Here is a 14,334-nt window from a genome sequence, read left to right on the forward strand (position 1 = left end):
TCCAGAAGTTCGTGTGGTCCTTTCTGTTGCTGTCCCTTATAAATTATTAAAAAACAGTCATGGTTGACATTTTTTTAGGGCAAACTCATTATACGTGTCCTTAAATATCCTATTTCATCCTCCAAAAGCCCCTCTGTTTCCTCACGTTTCGGTGTTGCCGTTTTTCTTACACTGGTCAAGTTAGCGCAAGTTGGTTTGATTGATTTTATTCTGAAATTCACCGGAACTTTATCCTGTCTAACACCCAACGTTTCCTGTTTGGCTCGTAAATTCAGGTGCTTTATCCGGGGACCACTGTGGCGTCCGGTCAAACTTAAAGGAACAAAACACCTTTGCTGTACTCTTTATAGCCATCCTGTTATCTTCTGAAAATCTTACTCTCTCTTGCTTTCTTTCAGGATGAAAGAATTACAGACATGTCTCAACATGTCTAGGGCAATCATTTCCTTTAAGTAGGTTCTTAGATCTCTGGGCTTCATCTAATTTACTGTAAACATCTCCCTGGTACTGAAAATAGATATCATTGAATCTTCTCTCTGGGAGACCTTTGTATGGTCTGTTCATTAATCTGAAGCCTAATCCACACGTAGCAGGATATCTGGGAAAAACAAGATATTTTTATGCAGTTATACCTTTCAGCCACACATAAACGGCATTATACATCCCTTAAAACTAATTATCCTAAAAACTCTGGTCAAAGTGGAGATTTATAAACGGTCTGTTTTTGAGCCTGCGTGTGTACATGGAAAGACGGATATTAATGTCCGGCACATCACGTTCTGTGACGAATATTGCTGCGCTGCGTCACACATGTACGACCACTTGGCCATACGGTGGTGTTAAAAATTATTCCCAGTCGACATTGTCTTGAGTTTTATTAACTTTATATTCTAATATAGTATTTAAAAGAAGCTCAACTTCTTTATATCTCCACAAGATTGAACCTCCCGGCGCCATGATTCATTCCTAACAGGAAGTCGTGGTTGTTTTGAAGGATTCTGATTGGCTTACATAAGTTTTAGTTTTGCGGTACACTGGCCTCTATGCGTCTGCTGTATTTAAAAAATAAATAAATAAATACGCTCAGTGGCGTTTTTCTGCGAATGGTGTGGATGAAAACTCTTCTAAAAAAACCTCCTGTGTGTATGGTATTATTTTTATAAATGGTGTAGGGGAGATATTCATCTTTAGAAAAATAAATAAATAACCTACTACATGTGGACTAGGCCTGAGAAAAGTGGGATTTTTTTTTTTAAGTTTCTAATTGGCCAGCCACAGACCATGTCCTGTCAAGCTGATCATCAGCGGACTTCTTGGTGCAAATATAGTCTCTCCACTTCAAAAAACTTGAATCTTTTGTAAATATCTGATATTTGCCTCACAATAACCTACACAAGCACATTTAATAGTTGAAACTTCAGCAGGTAAATATGGCCATTGTATTGATCAGCTAATCTTTTTGTTCAAATATTAATAAACAATGTTATGATTCCTTTTTTTTTATAAGATCCTTTAAATGAAATTGTCCAGAAAAGGAAAATTGCTGTTGAAAATGCCATGCTTTTCTATATCTTGTCTGCATGTTGTTGTTTTTTTTTTTTTCTTTTTTCCAACAAACTCCATTCTGTTAAATCTGTTTCAGCAGTACATCTAGTACCTTAATACATTTGGGTGTACAAATATCTTTAATCATTTTGTAGTTTTAAAACAGGTTATCAGTTTCAAAACTAAGACAGTCTGCTTTTTTGTAATTGTTTGAAGACAGACGTACTAGTAGCATTAAAAATGTCAAAAGTCTAGCAAATTAAATATTACTTGGTTGAAGTGTTTAGATTGATAGGAAATCCAATCACTGTCCTCTCCTCTTCGTTTCAGCCAGTGGACATAACCAGGAAATAGAAAAGGCTCCGCTGTAATTAGTATTCTACTCCAGTTTTTGGAGCGAAAAAAAAAAAAATGACAGACGGCTTGGGCCAATAAAGAATCGCTCCACAGATAGCGGCATTGATTAAACGTCTAAGACGGGTGCTTAGTATGACTGTGGTGTTTAAGAAATTAAGTGCTTCACAACAGGAGTGGGTTGTTAAATGCGTAGCGGTCAGGTTGTAGGTTAAGTCTGAACATTTACAGTTTCCTAACTTTGTAATTGTTGGTCAGTGGTCCTAATGAAGCATAATCGTCAGTGGCACAAACGTTCGTATATTTTTTTGTTAATATATTTACACATGTAGTTTTAGAGGTGAGATGTATCTGACCTCTGTTCCTTGTATTACAGGTTTTTCCATTGGATTACATCTTAATCACAGTCATTACCATGTACTTTGTGCTGACATCTATGGCCGGCATTCGTAACATGGGCATCTGGTTCTTCTGGATAAGGGTACGCTATTTTTCTGTGTTACTTTCTCAAATATGTCAGTGCTATCTCAAAAAGTCTCTGATAAACACTAAATCGATCTAAAAAAAAGATTTCTGGGTACTTGGGACAGCGCTGTCAGCAGTGATGCCTTCTCTTAATTTCCACATAGCTTCATTAAGATTGTTGGACACGCTTCTCCTCTCCTCACCAGCAGCTGAGCTCATATGCGCTCTTTGTCAAGATGGAGCTAGATGTTGTCACCAGCATAAAACTACCTTAAAGAACTTTGGTTGCTTTGCTTCTACTGTGCTTTTGGAGACTATATTTCACAGCAAGGTGCAATGAGACCCAGGAAGTGCAACCTGGGAGAAAGAGTCTCCCAGGATTCCTTTTAATCCTGTTTATTTGTCTTTCAAATGACTAGGAGTTCATGCACATTTGTCTTGTGTAAGACAGAGCAGAACATTTACCCATGTTGTTTTTACAACAGCCGTCACTACAGGCAGTTACTTAAATCCAGGTTGAAAAAGGTTCTCTTGGCCTTCATGGTAATTGTACTATTTGTTTTTCAAATAAAACAGGCATCAGGGGCCTCCACAGGTAGCAACACAAACAATCTTGAGTTTCCAGTCGTTTTTCTTTAAGATCTACATTATCAGGAGACGGCACTACAAGTATTTTTACAAGTTTTTATTTTTATTTTTTTTATGTGAGGTGTCATGCTGTGTGAGTTATAGAGCAGTTTCAGTAAAACAGGGTTTTACTAATATTTTAAGAAGAAAGTAAAAAAAAAAATGGTATCTTGCTAGCTAACCTAAAACAAGAAGGTACAAAAAAAAAGATATTGAGTAGGTCCTCTGGACGGATTATTGTGATGCATCAGGACATTTTTAACCACTTTGGCCAGGATTAGCTAAATCAGGAGAGGTTTAGTCTGGTTTATTCTCAATTAGTGGCAAAGCAAAGCCTTTGATTTTTTTTTTTACAGCATATGTAAATATATGGATTCAACTGTATGGGAAATCAGTTTGCTGACTTTGCAAGTATGAAGGCACAAGGACAATGTGACACAAACCGTCCCAGAATAGTTGCACCGTTGGGGACAGCAGCTCCTCTGCCTATGGCATTTTAATAGCAGAGATCAATGTATTGAGCTGCTTAGAAGACAGTATTAAAACCATTTGCCTGATATTGTATTTATTTATTTTTCTTTTATCTTTAATAAATGAGTTTTAACTAAGGGATTACTTTTACTATTTACAAATATAAACATTACTAACATAAGCATCAGCTTTACTGAAACTTCTTTTAATCAATGCTCAGTTTACAGTTTGGAGCACTATTATTAATATTGTAATATATTTGTCTAGTTTCTTGTTGGTTAAACCAATGTTTATGTTTATAATTTGTGATTTACTCCCTGTGCTATTTCAATTGTGTAAAGTTATAAAGTCTGGTATATCTGCTTCCCCAGAATAAGCACTGAGCAGCACATTCCTGTGTTTTTCTTCTTAGCTGTACAAAATAAGACCAAAGAAAACACGTCCCCAGGCTCTCCTTTTCCTCTGCATGATTCTGCTGTTGATTGTTCTCCACACCAGCTACATGATCTACAGTCTGGCCCCACAATATGTCATGTATGGCAGCCAGAAATATCTTGTACAGGTGAGGAAAACGGTTCATGTAATTTCCCATGTCTTTCTATGTTTTTGGTCTCCCTGATGAGATCTACCTCCAAGTGTGGGTTTCTAACAATGTCAGTATCAGTGGGTTTAAACCACTGTGGTCCAGCTCCGTGTAGGCAGCAGTGTGGTCTCTATGGGCCTGCAGCCAGCCTTTTAGACTCTTGTTCTTTTTAAATTCTGTCTATCTGTCAGACAAAGTGGCTTTTGCTGTGTGGATTTGTTGTTTGACTGTATACCGTTTGTGGGTTCTAACTCTGCTCTTTTTGTGTGGGTGTCTGCATTTGGTTTTAATGCAGAATTATGCGTGCATTCTGTCTAAAAATCCTTTAAGCCGCATAATTTAAATAAACCATGCCCTTGTTTTGCTAAAACATAATCTCCCTTACTGAAAGACGAGAATGAATTAAAAACTAGCTTCACAGGTCGAATGTACTTTATTTCTACCTGTTCATGGATTTTTACCCATGGCATTCTAATTTATTTCTGTCTTTCCCATGTCAGGACAATATCCAAGGCTAAGTGATATTACAGAAATAAATAGTTGTATTATGTGTGACTTACTACAACTTTATTTGGACAAATGTATGCAGCTGTGGTTCTCCTATTTAATCTACCATCTCAGTAAACAGATTTACAATAGGCATATGTCATTTCAGTTTGTTTCATGGCAAAAAGAAAAAGGCAGAAAAACAAATATTAATTTGCATTGTATGATTGACAGATGGACACACAGATTCCTCAACAAAAATTTAAATTGCATGTATATTAGCATTGTCAGTTTCTCATCAATCTAAAAATCCAAACTGGTGGCTTAGTTAAGCTTGTTGAGAGCTGCAGTAAAACGTTATTTACACTTCTGACAATTTGCATAGTATAAATCACTCTTAAACTCAGTACTATACAAGTTCCTTAAGTGACCAGTTTGCTGCAGTGTTTCAAATTACAAAATGTATATGAATGTGTCATTAGCTGGTATTCCAGTTAATAATTTGCCTGAGTACTTGGTATGTAATTTAGCAAATACTACTGCCTTTTTAACTTGAAACTACTGCCTTGAAATTTAAACTTTAAATTTAAATTTTTTTTTCAGCAATATCCTTGATTAATTTGGGACCTTCTTTAGTGGTTCTTAATCTTGTTCTTCGGGATTCACTGTCCTGCATGTTTTATGTGTTTCTCTGCTGGCACACACCTGACTGAAATAAATGGGGCTCAGCATGTGTCTGCAGCACATGATGTTGAGGGTAATGTTATCATTTAAAGCAGGTGTGCTGGAGCAGAGATACATCTGAATCATGAGGACCAGGATTAAGAACCACTATTATAAGTAATAACTACGCTCAACTAAGAGGTACTGGATCAGACAAAGGACAAAATTAAAAACTGTAAGTCATTGAAATTGTGACTTGATATTTTTCTTTATTGCAGTTTAACTAGTTCCCAAATGGCAGTCTAATCAATATTCCTCTTTTTTTAAATCTAAGTGAGCTGTCTTTCTCTATTTAATAGTTACAAGACTTCTAGATCCCCCCAAAAAACGTTGTTTTTAATATGCTTGAAGTAGTTTTTGTGTCTTGCAAATACCTAACATGTCTTTTTTTGTCCATCGTTAGAGTCAGGCACTCTCAACTGATCCAGTACATGGAAATGCTACTTTTAGCACTACAAAGATATGTGACGCAGCCGCACCTGAGGGTAAGATCCCACTGCTTCTTTTCACAGTATTGGGGGTGCACTACTCACAATCAAAGATACAGTCCTCACAGATTTATTCTGGAAAACATGACGGAGTGGGTTCAAACCCAGCTTCTTAATGCGAGACCCTGTTTTGTAGTCTTGATTATCATTTATTAGATGTGAGAGCAAATTATACAAAGAATAAGCATTTACTCATGCGAGAGGTAGCTTGTATTTGTGCCCATGCCAACGCTAATTACGGTACATCAGCCATGAAAACATAAATTTGTACATCTACATCACACCAGTGAGCTTTATTATGGTAATTTATCCATTGGACTAATGCTCAAGTCATGACTGGTAGTAAAGGGTCCACTACAGTACAGAGATTAATTTAAACTACACCTTCGTACCAAGTTATCTGTGCTAAATTACTAAATTATCTATGTCTGTGTCTGGTTCAATGATTACAGGAAAGTTTGTAAAATACAATCCGATCATCTCTTCAAACTAAGTAACTGGGCATATTGTCTCATTATTTCCGTTTGTCATGTTGCTGTCATGTTGAGAAAGGACAAACGTTGCCTAGAATCGGCTTTACTATTCTGACACATGAACCATAATAAGCCTAACTTAGTTGGCTGTTCAAACCACAGCTCTCTCCATTTACATTGCACAGAGTACAATTTGTGCTTTTTGAAACGAGTCTGCATGACAACTGCGTGACTGAGTGCTCCTCCGTAACAGTGGGCACTAACTCATGCAGGTAATTTGGTAGCACCTTGTGGGCATAAATGACCAGTGACCAGTCATGCACAGTTCTAAATTTCCTAAAGCCTGGACCAGAGCCAAAAGGAGGTGCCAAAGTCTGGTTTCCTCTCAGACCACTTAAATTACGGCATGCTGAAAGGTTATCATGGATTTGTTGCTCATCCAGGCCCAAGCATTACTGCCTACTCCAGATTTAGAGCCACCAGCCTGAGATTGTATATCTTCCACTAATGCTGACACAACTGCTCAGACTTGTTGCTTGTGGGGTATGTCGAAGAAACGTTACTAGCAGATTCCTTTGGTCCTTGTCGTACGTGTGTTGGAGAGGCCAATTTTTGGATTAGTGTCTCCCCCCCCCCACACACACACACACACACACACACACACACACACACACACACACACACACACTTACTTAAGTAAAACCTTTTCACACCAGCTTAGTGATGTACTTCATGTGTGAACTGTTTTAGACTGTTACATATTGGCAGAAACCTGCGTTATTGCATAACATTTCTTCTTCTTCTTCCAAAATCAGACGTTTCTTTTCCCATTATATATTCTACAATCCATATTTTACAACATCGCCACTTTTTCCACCTAAAAGTGCTTTTCAAATGAGTGATGCATATTTCAGCAGGTCAGTATTAGAATATTTCATTATCTCAAGTCGTTTTGCACACAATAGCTAAAAACACAATAAAATAAGTTTCAGTTTAACATTGTTTTTTTTCTGTAAAGCTAGGTGTTTAAATCTCATTTTTATTTTAACAACATTTACACCTTTTATATAATAATCAATTTTATATAATAATCAACTCAAATATTTGCTTGGTCTGCAAATATAATAAATGACGTATAAAGTCAGATTTTGCCAGCGTATGAGAGCCCAAAGATTATTCACTCAACATTGAGTACTAAGAACATAATTAGTATTATTCACGTCACTTCACTTGTTAGTGGCTATATTATTGTCACTGATTGGTGTTCCTTTTCATTTTGAACACTTAGACCTCTGATCATTTAGAGAAGTCACCTGTACAAACAAGTCTGTCTTTCAACTGTTTGAGAAATTGGCTTTCTGTACATGTGAATGTTTGTTGTTGTTATCAGAAGATTATTCGTGCAGTGGAAAGTTAACGACTCAAATAGTGCTTCGGTGCTTTCCCAAATGACAATCCGCGGAACTGGGATGCAATCAGAATTGCTAATGAGATATGATGAGTTAAAATGTCAAGTGTGTAATAATGCTCAGAAAAAAAAAAGTTTGGATATAAAAAGTTTAATAGGAGTTGATTATTCCCATAAACAAAAATATACCCTGTTCACTGTTGCTCCAGTGAAGTATGTGATGTATCTTTTCAAAATGTCAGTTGCTCTCAGTCTTCTTGATATAGCACGCTTTGAATGAAACAGAAAATTGTGTTTTTTTTTATCAATTAAAATCCAAAAAAGAAAAAGTATTATGTAACCTAAATGCATGTTGGATTTATTCTTAACTATAGTGATACTATAGATTGTGTATGGAATTTTGTTTGCAGTCCATTTTTACTAAGAGTTTCTTAAGAAAATCATTGATATCTGGACCCAAGGCAGGAGAATAAGTGGTATAGCTGCATATAGCAGATATATTAAAATTAGGGCTGGGCAACGATTAAAATATTTAATCGCGATTAATCGCCCTGATTAATCGCGATTAATCGCGATTAATCGCATTGTATTTACAAACTCCAAGAATGAATTCAAAAGTAGTGTAAAGAGCACTTTTATTTTAATGTTCTGCTGCCATATGAACAAAAGTGTTGTAACATTTGTAGCACTTATTTTATACTGGATATTTTCAACCCATCTATTGAATTTAGTGCACTAGTTGATCTTTTCTTCATAAGAGAACAGCAAGCACTGCAGCCAAAATATGGCCTTTTTTGACCTGCTGTATATTAGCCAGTCCCTAAGCTTGATGTATCATGAAACTGTTGACCTTTTGGGTTTTGTGGTTTTTATTTTATTATTACAATTAAATAATAATAATAATAATAATAATAATAATAATAATAATAATAATAATAATAATGTTATGTTCAGTGTTTTTTCGCTAATCCACCTCTTATATATTTCAATCCTTATGTAATTTTATCTGTGTTGTGTGCACCTGCCTGTTGCTTTAATCCTATAAATTTCCCCGTCGTGGGATAAAAAAAAGGATTAGCTAATGTTATCTTATCTTAAATAACACTTTTTAATATATGTACTGGGTTCTTTCAAGGTCTTAATTACATGTTATGTGTGGGCTCCAGTAACATCCATCCATCCATCCACTGATCTACCTGGATGTTCCCTGGAGAACTGAAACGCCTCAGTCAGAGACGTCTGTCGGGGCAATGAGAGAAGTTTCGTCTCCTCTCTCCGTTTCTGGGGCTCGACGTTTTCATGTTTTTTCACGTGCTTAGATAAATTTGTTGTGTTTCCACAGAAATGAACCGGCTTTTTACAAAACATACAGCTTGATTTCATTTACGGTATTAAAATAAAGCCGAACGGTGCTACTTCCCGTGCTCATGTTTTTTCGCTGCTGCGGTCTCTCTCAGCTGTTTCTTTGTTAAGTTTGTGTAAGAGCTGAGTGCGCGGGCCAGGCTGAGCCTGCGTGCTGATTGGCTGGCGCCGCTGAGCCATGTACGAGAGGGGAGGGGGAGCGGGATAGTGCTGCCGTGTGCCTGCTGACTGACACTGACTGAAGCATGTGAGCAACATGCGTTAATGCGCGATAAAATAAATATCGCCGTTAATAGTCTAATGAATTAACGCGAAATTAACGCGTTAACTTGCCCAGCCCTAATTAAAATTAATTGTCCTCCAGATTTGTACTCCATTCAACCACACTAAAATGCAGCAGCGAGAGAGAGAGAGAGTCACTGCAGAGATTAATGACAAGGTGCTGGCTGAAAGAGATTGAGATATCACTAATGGACAGATAGGGGCCAAGTTTGTTTACGTAACATTATCTTATCTTTTACAAATTAGTATTCTTCTCAGTACCTAAACAAAACAAGAACACTCAGTGTAACTTCCATTTAGCCGCTGGCGCTGTTTTGCAGTTTTAATGAAAGAGGTCTTGATCCACTCGAAATGTTAATGGGTTTCTTCCTTTACTCATTACCTTGTTGGAAGTATTACACTTTATTTAGCTTTTACTAAATCTTAATTAAACACATTATAGTTCATGTACTGGATGACTGAAAAATGAGACATAAGAAGAATGTCTCGGTCATGTCTCACTGCATGGAGACCCCGGGGAAGACCCAGAACTCGCTGGAGGGACTGTATATCCTGCCTGACATGGCTATATTTGTGCAAAAATGAAGGGTATTAAAAAGGGATACTCTTGTTGTTAAATGTTCATCTGATTGACAGCCTGGGGGAAGAAGCCTACCGTTATTTATATATATATATATATATATATATATATATATATATATATATATACATATATATAGTGCACTGTAGTGCCAGCCTAAAGTTAAAAATAAACAGTTTGTGTGAAGGATGTGTGGGGTCTGCAGAGATGATGGTTGCACCTTTCCTGATCCCAGAGCTGTACACGTCCTGAATTATCCTCTAAGCAAACCTAATTTTGCGTTTTAATTTAGACCTGTCCTGTTATGGAGATGAACCAAACCACACAGTAAAACCCAGAGGACAAACATAATGTCCTCTATAATGGCAGTGTAGAAGGTAACCAGCAGCTCCTCTGGAAGGTTGTACTTCATTAGTTGCCACATAAAGTACAGTCTAGGCCATCTACATGTGAGGACCAGCTTAGGTCAACAGAAGTCTACCATTATCTCTATACATATACAGGTTCTGGTCATTTAATTAGAATGAATCATTAAAAAGTAGATTTTTTTAAAATAATTTCATTTAAACTTGTATATTATATTCATTCATTACACACAGGCTGATATACTTATAGTGTTTATTTATTTTAATTTTGATGATTATAACTGACAACTAATGAAAACCCCAAATTCAGTATCTCAGAAAATTATAATATTTCTTAAGACCAATTCAAAAAAGGATTGCAGAAATGTTGGCCAACAGAAAAGTATGAACATAAAAAGTATGAGCATGTTCAGCACTCAATACTTAGCTGGGGCTCCTTTTCCCAGCATTACTGCAGCAATGCGGCGTAGCATGGAGTTGATCAGTCTGTGGCGCTGCTCAGGTGTTATGAGAGCCCAGGTTGCTCTGATGGTGGCCTTCAGCTTTTCTGCACTGTTAGGTTTGGCGTATCACATTTTCCTCCTCACAATACCCCATAGCTTTCCTATGGGGTTAAGGTCAGGCAGGTTTGCTGGCTAATTAAGAACAGGGATACCATTTTCCTTAAACCAGGTACTGATAGCTTTGACACTGTGTGCTGGGGCCAAGTCCTGTTGGAAAAGGAAATCTGCATCTCCGTAAAATGTATCATCAGCAGGGAGCATGAAGTGCTCTACAACTTCCTGGTAGATGGCTGCATTGACCTTAAACATCAGAAAACACAATGGACCAACACCAGCAGATGACAGGGCACCCCAAACCATCACTGACCGTGGAAACTTTATACTGGACCTTAAGCAACACAGATTCTGTGCCTCTCCTCTGTAATGAACCCTCAGAATCTGGAGACCCGATAATTTAACCAAGAAAAGAAGTGAGCGTTTTAAAGAGTTTATTTTCAATAAACTGTTTTTGCTGGAAATGACAGGAACTCTTATCAGGATCACTACAGAGAGGAGAATAAGGTTAGTGGCCAGGAATAACTCAGTGAGGGTGACAGCACACTGAATAAACACCACTAACTTCTCAGATGCCAGGAGGCTGCACTGGCTCTGGTGATCGATCTTGATGGCTCCGTCTGGAAGATTTGGATCACTAGGTGACTGATCTGAATCTTGTAAATGCTAGGCAGGGCAAGAGCTTGCGAGGAAGTCGTTGTCAGTTCAGGGGTCATACAGAGGGAGAAGTTTTCGGAAGGGCTAGACAACAGGGAAATATGGGATCGAGGTGAGAGAATCGGTAACAGGAAGCGCGCACACCATGCAGAGTTATCCAAGTAGGACAGAGACAGGAGACAGGTCCGAAGTCCAGGCTTGGGTAGTACACGACAGGAAGAAGAATCCAGAAAGGGGCCGAGGCAGACGGACTTGATCCATAGAAAAGGCAGGAGATCAGTGTCAGGGTTCTGGCAGGATTCATCCTGTTCCTCTGTGCAGAAAGGATGGGTCCTTCAGATGGGTTTAAGAGCTCAGATGATCCTGTCCAGCTCTCCTAGGGTAACTGCCTGTCTCCTGGAATCTCCTGTTCTAGAGACTCTGCTGGGAGACGCACCGAACCTACGGGCAATGGCTCGTATTGCTGAGCCGTCCCGATGGAGTTGTACTGCCTGTGCAACCTCTGTAGGGTCCAGATATCGCCTCATGCTACCAGTAGTGATATGGACCCTGGACAAATGCAAACAACTGAAAAGGAGTCAAAGGAAATGAGTATTGAAAAAATATCTGTGGGCTTAACCTGCAAACCCATTACTTTTTGTGTACGGGGGGGTGTTGTCCCGTTGTGGCTCCGTTGTGGCTCCGTTGTGGCTCCGTTGTGGCTCCGTTGTGGCTCCGTTGTGGCTCCGTTGTGGCTCCGTTGTGGCTCTGTTGTTGCTCTGTTGTTACTCCGTTGTTGCTCCGTTTTTGCTCATTTAGTTCACCTATTGCTAATCTTATTAACACCAGAACAGCTGACACTGATCAACAACTCCCTCTACTACTGAATTAACCAGATCAATATTATACAGAAGTTTACCTGACTTGATAATACACTCTGATTTAAAAAGTATTCTTTAATTTTATATGAACAGTAGTAGAGTTGTACTTCCAAAATGAAATACATGTCACATGGAAATACATGGAAATAAAATCTAATTGTCAGCCTTATTACTTTATGTAGACATTTTAGATCCCTCTCCAGTTGTGATGCATTATAATGAAGGTGCTGAGATACCAGTCACTTGACAAAAACAACAACTTTTAGCTTCATCTTTTTGACCATCTTTGAAACGGCTCCTGTTTTCACAACACCCTTGGTACCACCTTCAACGAGTAGGAGGATGTGTCAAGCTGAAGGAGCGCATGTGTCTGAGAGGGAATACATTCACTAATCAGCAGAGTCTATAGATATGTTGGAGGCAAAAGTTTTTTTATGGCTGAAAACAAAAAAAAGTAGACCTAAACTTTTCTTGATTTTTATGTAACTCCTTTTTAAAAGAGGGATAACATATTTAATCTTGCTGAAATATGTTGGGTTTTTGTGGAACTAAGAAAAGTTTTCTGAGAGTAGTTGAGAGGAACTAATGGCTGAATGTTTGACAGCCAAATAGCCAGATGCATGCAGTAGTCAGGTGTTAAGAAAACACATTGAATTTGTTTTTATTAAGAGCACCTTTTCTGACATAAAGCAGGGTTTTTATTTTACTAGAGCATAGAATACGTTCCTCCATTTCATGTGTAACAATGACAGAGCAAAGACAGATGAGTCAAACACTCCTCGTAAAATTGATAGAGAAGAAAACAAATGGGAGTTAATGCAAACAAGGGAGTAATAGTTCTGGCTGTAGGAAGTTGGAACTCCATGTCAGTGAGGAGTCATTCTCAGTTGATCAGCTCAGTCTGTAATTGATGCAGTCTTGTTCAAAAGGAACTGTGCCTTCTTTGTAAAGCTGACGAGAGCGGGAAGGTTGCAAAAGGGGTCAGGATCAAAAGCTACTGTCAAGACAGTTTCCAACAGGTTTAAGATTTTGCACAGAAAGGTTGCTGAGAACGTCTTATTGTAGAGAACAGATCTTATCTAGGTTAAATAAAATAAAGCATTTTTGTTCTGCTAGTATTTTAGCCATTTACTATATCGTGTAGATGTTTTTTTAAAATGCAAGATTCTTGTGGTTTTTTTCGTATTTATTTTCCCTCACTTCTTCCATATATGCCTTTCATTTTACATGCAGTTAGTTGAAACTGTATCAATATATGTAGTTTCTCATGGATTTATTGGAATTTTAAACTCAATGCCTGTTTTATGTACATTTTATGAACATCAATAGGAGACAGCAATATTCTGCTATTTAAACTAGTACACACAGTGATAAGGACATTTGATGCATTCAAAGTATGAGTATGTGATTTTGTCCGTTTTTACTCATGTGTGTTTTTGAATTGCATTTACTTGTATTCTGTAAGGCTGCAGCCATTGACAACATAATCGTCACTGTTGACTCCAGTCGTTTGTATTCACCAGATTTAAGCTGAAAAATATAAATGTTGATCCCCAGCTGAAACACTCCGTGTGTCTGAAGGTCATGACAATCTCCTGCACCAAGTTTATTAAAGTTCTTCAGACTAGATGAAAATGCTTCAGAATCCACATCCGTTAAAAGTAGCTTTTTGACATTGCTCCTAGTTGTTTACCAACTTTTCGTGACTTTTAGTCTCAATTCTTACAAACTCTGACTTTAGGTGGTTATTATGTTAAAATCTTTTTTTATTGTACTTTAACAATATCATTGTATAAAATCTTGCATTGGAAATGTACTTCTGTTCAATTAAATGCATTTAAGTTATTTAAAATCTAATCCAATAACCCTCTGTCAGGCATTGTCCTGTGAATATCAGCCTAGGAAAATACTTGGAAAATCGATGAAAGAATGATCTGCGCTCTGGCATTCTCACTCAGCAAACTCTGCACCCATATGAAATACATCTGTGACAGGTTATTTTCAAAATATAAGGATTTATTAACAGAAATAATTCACCTTCAAGTCAA

The 14,334-nt window shown here is 37.7% G+C and overlaps 1 protein-coding gene across 1 annotated transcript in view; it reads left to right on the forward strand.

Annotated features, from left to right (window-relative positions):
• lmbrd1 (LMBR1 domain containing 1) overlaps nucleotides 1-14,334 on the forward strand; it is a 78,387-nt gene that overhangs the window by 52,483 nt on the left and 11,570 nt on the right. The window contains exons 12-14 of the mRNA XM_036126392.1: nucleotides 2,276-2,380; nucleotides 3,875-4,024; nucleotides 5,658-5,739. Coding sequence (XP_035982285.1) covers nucleotides 2,276-2,380; nucleotides 3,875-4,024; nucleotides 5,658-5,739 — 337 coding nt within the window. The remainder of the gene's footprint in view (nucleotides 1-2,275; nucleotides 2,381-3,874; nucleotides 4,025-5,657; nucleotides 5,740-14,334) is intronic.

The sequence above is a fragment of the Fundulus heteroclitus genome, chromosome 22 (assembly GCF_011125445.2).
Source record: "Fundulus heteroclitus isolate FHET01 chromosome 22, MU-UCD_Fhet_4.1, whole genome shotgun sequence".
Taxonomy (NCBI): domain Eukaryota; kingdom Metazoa; phylum Chordata; class Actinopteri; order Cyprinodontiformes; family Fundulidae; genus Fundulus; species Fundulus heteroclitus.